The sequence below is a fragment of the Psammomys obesus genome, unplaced genomic scaffold (assembly GCF_907164565.1).
Source record: "Psammomys obesus unplaced genomic scaffold, mPsaObe1.curated_primary_1811, whole genome shotgun sequence".
Taxonomy (NCBI): Eukaryota; Metazoa; Chordata; class Mammalia; order Rodentia; family Muridae; genus Psammomys; species Psammomys obesus.
In genome coordinates, this window is record NW_026585894.1 from 4,194,247 (window position 1) to 4,205,377 (window position 11,131).

The 11,131-nt window shown below is 39.2% G+C and overlaps 1 protein-coding gene across 1 annotated transcript; it reads left to right on the top strand.

The window, feature by feature from the left end:
* The first annotated feature begins 817 nt into the window (after nt 1-817).
* Nucleotides 818-1,799, top strand: LOC129670918 (igE-binding protein-like). Its single transcript, XM_055599544.1, is given in 2 exon segments — nt 818-1,272; nt 1,274-1,799. Coding segments are annotated over 2 exon segments (981 nt in total).
* Nucleotides 1,800-11,131: the final 9,332 nt, after the last annotated feature.

Genomic DNA, 11,131 nt, shown 5'->3' on the forward strand with positions numbered 1-11,131 from the left:
TCTCATTACTGCTGAATAAACGCTTGCTGCAGAAGAATCCTGGTGTCCGTGTGCGTTCTTGCTGGCGAGACGACCACACGGGCTACAATGGTGCCAAAACCCGGGACGCCGGGCTACTGACTATCCTCAGCGCTGAGGAGACCCTCCCACCGCGGGAGGATTCAGAACTGCAGTCTCAGGTAAGCTCTGAGAGACATGTCCCTTGAGCCCCTCCTGGCTATAGGAGTGGTTCTCTTGGCTTTTCTTTTGTTTTGTGTGGGCGGATATTGCTCTTGCTTGCAAGATTCAAATTGCCGCCACGCTATATTAGAGGGAGAAGCCGTTTTGGGGGAACTACAGGATAGCATATCAGAAACAGAGCGAAGTGAACGTCTTGGGGCCCGAAAGAAAAGACGTAAGGATAAGCAGTTAAACCCCTCCAAGGAGGAGAAAGATAAGGGAAAGGACGCCCTGGGAGAGAAAGATGATAAAGAGGAATTTTCAGCTAAAACTAGTAAAAAGAAGCCTTTGTATTCACTAAAGGAACTAGAGGCTTTGGGACTTTCCAGTTCCGATTCAGAGGGACTTTCCCCTTCTGAGGAGGAGGATCTAGAAGAGGAAGCAGCTCGCTATGAGAGAGAGAGGTACCACCCAGACGAGCGGCCGCCCTGGAAAAATCGAAAGCAAATAAAAGCAGGAAGTCGGGGTGCTGTCTCTTCTCGGCCCGCTGCTGCCACTCCCTCTGCTCCCCTGCCTTATTCCCCGGGTGGAGGCTCTAAGACATTTATGTCCTCCCAGGCTCTAAGGCAAATTTCTCTCGAGTACCCTGTATGGGAAAATGTTGAATTACCCTCAGATCAAAGAGCTCGCAGAATCTGTCAATAAATATGGTATAGATGCTAATTTTACCATTATGCAGCTAGAGAGACTTGCCACCGTGGCTATGACTCCTAATGATTGGGAGACCACTATTAAAGCTGCCTTACCTAACATGGGTCAGTATATGGAATGGCAGGCACTATGGTATGACGCCTGTCGAGCTCAAGCTCGAACTAATGCCTTGGAAGTGGGTCCCCAGAGAGAATGGACCTTTGACCTCTTAACAGGACAAGGTCAATATGCCAACAATCAGACCAACTATGAATGGGGAGCTTATGGGCAGGTTTCAACCACTGCTATTAGAGCTTGGAAAGCACTTTCAAAAACGGGGGAACCCACAGGTCATTTAACAAAAATAATTCAAGGTCCTCAGGAGCCTTTTGCTGATTTTGTGGCCTGAATGACGGAATCAGCAGCCAATGATAAAACAATTAATCTATGAAAATGCTTCCCCCGAATGTAAAGCAGCTATCCTCCCAAGGAAAAATAAGGGATTAACAGACTGGATAAAAATCTGCCGAGGACTGGGAGGACCTCTTACAAATGCTGGTTTAGCGGCAGCTATTTTACAAAGCAGAAGCCAAGGTCAATCAAAGAATTCTAGGGTTTGTTTCAACTGTGGAAAGCCTGGACATCTCAAACGAGAATGTCAGACTAAACAGCAGAAAAAGATCCCTGGTCTCTGTCCAAAGTGTAAAAAAGGACGCCATTGGTCCAATGAGTGTAGGTCAGTTAAGGATATTCAAGGAAAAATTATTTACCATGATGCCCCAGCTGAGGAGAAAAATGAAACTATTCCAAAAAATGGGCCTCTGGGCCCCAGGTCTCAGGGCCCAAAAAGATATGGGACACAGATCAACCCCAGGGGGACTTATGCGGCAGCCGAGTCACAAGAGGCTCAGCAGGAGTGGCCCTCCGTGCCACCTCCCAATTCTTATTAGTCTCCGAAATGGGAGTTCAACCAGTTCCAGTACAATTTTCTGGCCCTTTGCCTAAAGGAACTGTTGGCCTTATTTTGGGTCGCTCTTCACTTACATTGAAGGGACTTATGATCCACCCTGGTATATTAGACCAAGACTTTACTGGGGAGCTTCAAGTTCTCTGCTCCTGTCCACAGGGTATATTTTCTATCTCGCCTGGGGATAGGATTGCTCAGTTGATTCTACTTCCAAGTTTACATGATCATTTTCCATCTGCTGAGGTGTCTAGGGGCTCCAGTGGGCTTGGCTCTTCTGGAACTGATTTTGCCCACTTAGTAGTTGATCTCAAAACTAGGCCCACCTTACAATTAACAATAGACGAAAAAAATTTTACTGGAATCTTAGATACAGGAGCAGATAAAAGTATTGTTTCCTCCAACTGGTGGCCTAAGGCGTGGCCTGTTACGCAGTCATCTCATTCTTTACAAGGGCTGGGATATGAAGCCAGCCCCACAGTTAGTTCCCGCTCTTTGATTTGGCGGGATCCAGAGGGTCGAACAGGAAGTTTTGTGCCTTATGTACTTCCTCTTCCTGTTAATCTCTGGGGAAGAGATGTTTTACAAGACCTAGGCCTTACTTTAACTAATGAATATTCTCACCAATCCAGAGACATGATGAAAAAGATGGGATATAAAGAAGGAAAAGGGTTAGGAAAGAGGGAGCAGAGAAGGTTGAGCCCTGTTCCCCAAGAAGGCAATAAGGGGAGACAAGGTTTGGGTTTTTCCTAGCTGCCACTGAGGGCTCCATACCCATACCATGGCTTGCAGGGGAAGCCGTATGGGTTCCTCAGTGGCCTTCATCCTCTGAGATACAATATGAAAACTTTACTGCTAATCTGTCCAGAGAATTGTCTTTATACCTTGTAGGAAATTGGTCAGAAGGATTTGATGAGACGCTGGAGGTATTAAGAGCAGCAATTGTGATGATTAATTCAACACGAGTGGACCTGTCAATGACGAAGGGACTCTCCTCGTGGATTTTTTCAGCCTTTTCTTTCTTCAAAGAATGGGTGGGGGTTGGTTTATTTGGCACTATGCTCTGTGGTGGATTGGTCTTGGTTCTTTGGTTGCTTTGTAGGCTCAGAAGCCAATATGCCCATGATAAGGCCATTATTACTCAAGCGCTTGTTGCAATAGAGCAAGGCTCCTCCCCTGAAGTTTGGCTTTCTTTACTTCGCAAGTGAGGCTGTGAACAGCCCTTGCACTCCCAGGAGACGTTGAACTCCATTGCACGGGAAGGGTGTCGCACCTGCTTGAGTTGCCTACCTTTCACTTGGTCTGTCAAGCTAAGCATTGCACAGAGAATCCTAAATCGCCTTGATAGGCTCTCTGAAAGGCATGTCTAATTGCATGAGGGTTGTGTCTAAGTTTTACCCTCCCTCGGGAAAAAGGACACAGGCTAGGTCAGGACAGTCGATGAATGTAGGGTTCGGAGACTGTACCAGTACATTAGCCATCTGCACCGGGGATTGGACCTCTACCTTTGGCCGTTGTGTCTTAATAAAATAAAAAGGGGGAGATGTAAAGAGCCTGAAGCAAACGCCATTACAAGATGGCGCCAGCATCCAATGTGTGAGATCATAAACAACTGCCTATGCGCATGCGCTAAAGCTGAATTCGAGCCTGAGATTGGCTCACTTAGTGACGTAAGATGGCCTGATGGGCTGCATCCAATCAGGAACCAACACGTCACCATTTAGGGTATAAAAGGAGTGCCATTTTGGGGCTCTAGGTCTTCCTCTCATTACTGCTGAATAAACGCTTGCTGCAGAAGAATCCTGGTGTCCGTGTGCATTCTTGCTGGCGAGATGACCACATGGGCTACACATCGAATAGTGGAGAAACACTTGAAGAAATGCTCAACATCTTTAGTCATCAGGGACATGCAAATCAAAACGACTCTGAGATTTAACCTTACACCCATCAGAATGGCAACACATGCTGGAGAGGTTGTGGAGAAAGGGGAACCTTCTTCCACTTCTGGTGGAATGTAAACTTGTACAACCACTCTGGAAATCAGTCCAGCTCTATATAATAACTAGTTTCTGTAGCAGAGAATAGTTCTTTGTGTTTGTTCGAAGATCATTTGAAATTCCTTATCTGTAGTATTATTTCTTTGCATTATGATTTTCTAATGATATTTCTATATGGTGCTAAAAAATAAAAACTGAATATATTTAATCATGTAAATTACATTGTTTAAATTTATGTGTGCATTTTTTTCATGATCAAATCTGGTTGAAAAACACATTTATAATCTTGCAAATGTATTATTTAACTGTGGCAACAATATTCAAACTATTTTCAGCTCTTCTTATGTGAATCGAAAAACATTCATCTCATGGAAGTTGATAGTAGAATACTAGCTACTGGCTGCTGCAGAAAACATGAAGAAAATGATAAGAAAAGACTGCTCAATGAAGACAAATTTAGAAAAGAACTAGAGGCTTCAATATTTTGTATTGCACATAGAGTTGAATTTCATAGAAATAAAATCAGTTTGTACCTAAATTAGTTTTGTACAGAATTAAGTAGTGAGTGAATGTGTATTGTTTGACATGGCAAAGAGATATAAAGGATTGCAATAGCTCAGCTCCATAGAATGATGACAAATGGCAAAGCCTTCTTCTCTGGTCCAAGTGAATACATTAACAGTGTGTGAAGAAAATAGTCACCATTTTGTTTTTCCTTCCTCTCAATGTTTTTGTTCTAAAGACTTTTCTCCTATAGATACAGATCCTGTTGAAATAAGTTAAATCTAAAAACTAAAATGAATAATTTAGCATAGTGCCAGGAACAAACCGTATAGAAGTCAAGTTTTATTAATATTCCTCTTTACCTTTCCTGCTCCCCAGAATCCACAAAATCCTCTTTATTACATTAGTATAATTCATTACTTCTTTAAGCCATGGAATTACCCAATTCAGTGACTATTATGAATTGTCTTAAGCACCCAACCAATTATCAGGTACATAAAACATTTTGGTATAATTTTCCTTGCAACTACAGTAGAAGCTGTTATGTAGAGGAGATGTATCTGCCTCTCTTTACTAAGAATTTAGGCTGTATCCACACTTCCATGTATATAATAGCTATGTAGTCTTATATTAATGTCACTTTGGTATTGTTAAATAGTGACACCCCTTACCTTTCACTCCCAACAGGATATCCTTCAACAGATATAGCTACAAAAAGTCCAGGAAAGAAATATGCAGTCAATTTTCAGACAATATTTCTAGTTGAAGAAATCCTCAGCTAGGTTAGGTATGAACTGTGAGATGCATGCAGAGACTCCAGAAGTTGAAATCTAATGTGAAGCTTCTTAAACTTACTTTGTAAAAACTGAATGAAATTGGCCTAACATATTATCTTAGAAAAATAAGCTCAAATCATATGACTTGTCAAGCAAAATAAGCTACCTTGCCCTTTCAGAAAGAGCACAGAGATTTTATTAAGCACATAGATACTTTTAATGTCACCTCTATGGGATACAACTACAAATGCTAAAAAAATAAAATAAATATTTAGCTTTAAGAAATTTTTACTTTTAATTGTTCTAGAATGGTAATATTTTCAAAGTAGCATTCAATAAGTAAAAATATTATTTTCATTCTAAGAGTCAGGGAAGGATTTAATCAGGCACAAACCAAGCAATGTATTGATTATTGTTGCTTGATACTGATTTAAAAAATATTTAAGCAAAGCTTTGTTTTAAAAAAGTATGCCCTAAGGGTTCTAGAATAGACAGGTCTACACAGAAAATGTTTCCTACTCTTAAAATGTTTCCTACTCTTTTTGTCTCCGCTCAGGACCCTTTTCCTCTTACTGGGTTGCCTTGCCCAGTCTTAGTATGAGGGTTTGTGCCTAGTCTTACTGTATCTTGTTATGCCAAGTTAGGTTGCTATTCCTGGGAGGACTGCTCTTTTCTGAATGGAAATAGAAGAGGAGTGAAACTGGAAAAGAGGAAGTGGAAGAAACTGGGATGGGTGGATGGAGGATAGGCTGTGGTCAGGATCTACTGTATGAGAGAAGAATAAATAAAAGAAAACACACACACACACACACACACACACCCAAATCATGTACTGTAATATAATGGCTTCAGACCTAATTTGAGAGCTCCTTTTTTGACTTTTCAGAATTCAGAAATTAAAATAAATTATACACTGCCCAACGAAATTCTAGAAGAAAATATATTTTTTACTAGAGTGGGGTTTAAAGAGATGCTTATTAGCTGTGGTTAAAAGGAGTAAAATAAAATTGAGAAGAATTATTTTTGCTTCTTAACTGTTATAGGAAAAGAAATGAGATCCATAAATGCTTTTAATTTATATGTTAGAGAATATGTTCAGTAAATATAATTTTTTTTAATTTTTAATTATTTTATTTTAGAGATAAAGAACAGTCATGTTTATTTTGGCTTATTTCATTTCCATGAATATCTGTTGATAGTAATGTTCATCCTATGATAGCATTTCAACTTTCAATGTTAGAAGAAGATAAACCCTTAAAAGAATAAGTTTTTGTTTTTAAGAAGGTAGTATAAATTCTAGATCTGTATGATTGACTGAAATTCACAGGTAAAAACTGTATATTATAACACCATTTTTCATAATGGGTTGTCTTGTTCAGTCTTGATATGAGGGCTTTTACTTTGTCTTGTTGTTTCTTTTGTTTTCCTACCTGGATTCTATTTCTCGGAGGCCTGTTTTTTTTTTTTTGTTTTGTTTTTTTTCCAGAAGAGGAAACAGAGGGTGGTTGGATTTAGGGGAGAGGAAAGTGGGAGGGAGGGGGGAGCTTGTTGAGACATATTGTATGAAAGAAAAGTATTTTTAATAAAAATGGAAAAATAGTAATTAATCATAGTTTTCAGAAAGCTTCTAAACATATTATATTTCTTAATTTTGTATCAATGTGAGCACAGTATAAGACAGAAAAAAATAAGGGAGAAGTATATCTTTGGATTTATAGTTACAAAGGGTTCCATTTCATCACAGTGACGTAAGGATGGTGGTGAACTCATATTCCCAGGAAGTGCAGAGAGACACGAACCAAGGGCTCAGCAAGGTCCTTAAAAAGATCACCATTAGTGACCTATATCTACCCAGTCAGTTTTGACTCCTAACATCTCACAGCATCCCAATATAGTAATACTTATCTGAGGAATAAACATTCACAATATTTGTGAGAATATTTAAAATTAAATCATAGCAGATGTATTGAAAATAAAACAAAAATGAATATAAATTTGGGGAATGTTCACAACCTTGAGAGAAAAAAAATGGATTAGAGCTGTTTGTTTCAGTGGTAGTTGAAGTGTGCCAGTTACTAAGATACAAGATACGTAAGTAATCAGTTCACAACTGTTGGTTTTGTTAATAGGCTGTCTGGACTGAATAAACAGTTATTTTCTTTTTGTTGGTAATATCAAATTTCTTTTAAATGGCAGATGCAGACACTAACTAAAGGAAGCAACTTTGGGGAAATATTTCAGAATTCAGATTTGTAAGTTCAATGCATCTTATTTGAATCGCAGTAGTATTGTAAGGACACAATTGAAATCCATTGGACTGGTTAGTTTTGTGTCATCTTGACACACTCTAGAGACATCAGATAAGAGAGAACCTCAACTGAGAAAATTTCACCCTAAGATTGAAGTATATTATATTTATTAGTGATTGATGTGGGAGTGTCCATCATATTGTATAGGCTACTCCTGAGTTAATTATCCTGGATTCTATTAGAAACAAGGCTGAGAAAGCTGTCGCAAACCAGCCAATAAGCAACACCACCTCCCCTGGCATCTGCATCAGCTCCGCTTCTAGTTTCCTGTCCTATTGGAGTTCCAGTCCTGAATTTCTGCAATAATGAACTGAGATGTGCAAGAGTAAGGTCAAATAAACCCTCTCCTCTTCCAAGTTGTGTTCATCAGGGTGTTTCTTCATGGGAATAATAATCCTAAGATGTCTCCCATAGTTCAAAAACCTTTTTTTCCATTTTTTTTTGTTAATTTATTTGTTATTATTAATTATACTATATTAACTTTCTATCCCAGATGTAGCACCCTCCCTCATCCCCTCCCAATCTCACCCCCCTCCTTCATATTCTCCCATAATTCTCCCCAAGTCTATTGAGAGGGAGGTCCTCCTCCTCTTCCTTCTGACCCTATCAGGACTGGCTGCATTGTCTTCCTCTGTAGCCTGGTATGGCTGCTCCCCACTCAAGGGAAGGTAATCAAGGAACCTGCCCCAGAGTTCATGTCAGAGACAGTCCCTGGTCCCATTACAAGGGAATCCACTTGGACACTGAACTTTTCAGGGCTGCACCTGTGTAAGTATTCTAGGTTATCTCCATGCATGTATCAGGAGTATTTGGAGTATCAGGCTCAGAAAAAAAAAAATTGTCCAGGTTTTTTTTGGTTCTGATCATCTCCTTTCGGAGCTCCTGTCCCCTTCAGATCTTTCTATCTCCCCCTTATTTCAGAAGAGTCCCTGCACTCTGCCCAAAGTTTGCCTATGAGTTGCAGCACTTGTTTTGATACCCTGTTGGGTAGAGTGCTTTAGAGGCCCTCTGTGTAAGCTCCTGTCCTGTTCTCTGTTTTCTCCCTCTTCTGATGTCTGTCATATTTACCTTTCTGAATGAGGAATGATCATATTAACCAGGGACCTCCTCTTGCTTAGCTTCTTCAGGTGTACATATTTTACTATTTTATCATATATTATATGTCTCATATCCACTTATAAGTGAGTGTATACCATGTGCGCCTTTCTGCCTCTGGGATATCTCACTCAGGATAATCTGTTCTAGTTCCCACCATTTGCCTGCAAATTTCATGATTTCCTTGTTTTTAATTGCTGAGTAGTATTCCATTGGGAAAATATACCATATTTTCTGTATCCACTCCTCAGTTGAAGGACATCTGAATTGTTTTCAGATTCTGGCTATTATCAATAGAGCTTCTATGAACATGGTTGAGCAAAGCCCCTTGTTGTATAGTTGAGCATATTTTGGATATATGCTTAGGAGTGGTATAGCTGGATTTTCAGGTAGCACTATTCCTAATTGTCTGAGAAAGTGCCAGATTAATTTCCAAAGTGGTTTACATTCCCACCAGCACTGGAAGAGGTTTCCTTTTTCTGCACATCCTCTCCAATATATATTGTCACTTGAGATTTTTATCTTAGCCATTCTGATGGGTGTAAGGTGAGATCTCAGGGTCGTTTTGATTTGCCTCTCCCTGATAGCTAAGGACATTGAGCATTTTATTAAGTGTTTCTCTTGCTTTTTAACTTCTTGAGTTCATTATATATTCTGGATAGTATCCCTGTAATGGACGTAGGTTTGGTGAATATCTTTTCCAGTCTGAGGCTGTTGTTTTGTTTTGATGACAGTATCCTTTGCTTTACAGAAGCTATTCACTTTCATGAGGTCCCATTTACTGATTATTGATCTTAGAACCTGTGAAATTGGTGTTCTGTTCAGGAAGTTGTCTCCTGTGCCAATGAGTTCAAGGCTTTTCCAAAGTTATTCTTCTAACAGATTTAGTATGTCTGGTTTTATGTTGAGGTTGTTGATCTACATGGACTTTAGTATTTTGCAGGGTGATAAATATAGATCAGTTCTTATTTTTCTATGTGTAGATATCCAGTTAGACCAGCAGAATTTGTTGAAGATGCTGTCTCATTTCCATTTTATGGTTTTGACTTCTTTGTCAAAAATCAAGTGTCTGTAGTTGTGAGGCTATATTTCGGGGTCTTCTATTTCATTCAGTTGATATACCATTCTGTCTCTATGCCAGTAACATTCACATTTTATTACTATTATTCTGTAGTACTACTTCATATTCTGGATGGAGAAACCTGCAGAAGAACTTTTGTTTTACAGGATTGTTTTAGCAATTCTGGGTTATTTTGTTTTTCCATATGAAATTGAGAATTCTACCAGGGAACTCCTACAGCTGATTAACACCTTCAGCAAAGTGGCTGAATAAAAAATTAACTCAAAAAAAAAATCAGTAGCCCTCTGTATACAAAATACAAAAGGGTCAAGAAAGAAATTAGGGAAACAACACCCTTCACAATAGCCACTAAGGACATAAAGTACCTTGGTCTGAACCTAACCAAACAAGTCAAAGACTTGTATGAAAAAAAAAAAATTCTAGTCTCTGAAGAAAGAATTAGAAGAAGATATCAAAAGCTGGAAAGATCTCCCATGCTCATGGCTTGGCAGGATTAATATAGTAAAAATGGCCATCTTACCAAAAGCAATCTATAGATTCAATGCAATTCCAATGAAATTACTAACAAAATTTTACAGATCTTGAAAGAAAAATTCTCACTTTCATATGGAACAACAAGAAACCAAGAATTGCTAAAACAGTTCTCTACAGTAAAAGATCTTCAGGAGGGATCTCCAGCCCTGATCCCAAGTTGTACTATAGAGCAATAATACTAAAAACTGCCTTGTACCAGCATAGAAACAGACCAGTGGATCAATGGAATCAAATAGAAGACCTTGACATAAATCCACACACTTGTGGATACCTGATCTTTGACAAAGATGCCAAAACTATTCAGTGGAAAAAAAGACAGCATCTTCAAAAAATGGTGCTGGTCTAACTAGATGTCTACTTGTAGAAAAATGCAAATAAATCCATACTTATCACCCTGCACTAAAATAAAGTCCAAGTGGACCAAAGACCTCAATATAAAACCAGACACACTAAACCATTTATTAAAAAAAAAAAAAAGTGGCAATGTGCCTTGAACTCATTGGCACAGGAGAAAACTTCCTGAACAGAACACCAACAGCACAGGCTCTAAGAGCAACAGTCAATAACTGGGACCTCATGAAATTGAAAAGCTTCTGTAAAGCAAAGGACACTGCCATCAGAACAAAACGACTGCCTACAGAATGGGAAAGGATCTTCACCAACCCTATATTTGACAGAGGACTAATATCTAGTATATATAAAGAACTTAAGAAGTTAAACAGCAACAAATCAAGTAACCCAATTAAAAAATGGAGTACAAAGCTAAACAGAGAATTCTCAATGGAGGAATATCGAATGGCAGAAAACCACTTTAAGAAATGTTGAATGTCCTTAGTCATAAGGGAAATGCAAATCAAACAACCCTCAGATTTCACCTTACACCCATCAGAATGGCTAAGATCAAAAGGTCAAGTCACAACACATGCTGGATAGGTTGTGGAGAAAGGGGAACCTTCTTCCACTGCTGGTGGGAATGTAAGCTTGTACAACCATTCTGGAAAGCAATCTGGCGCTTCCTCAGA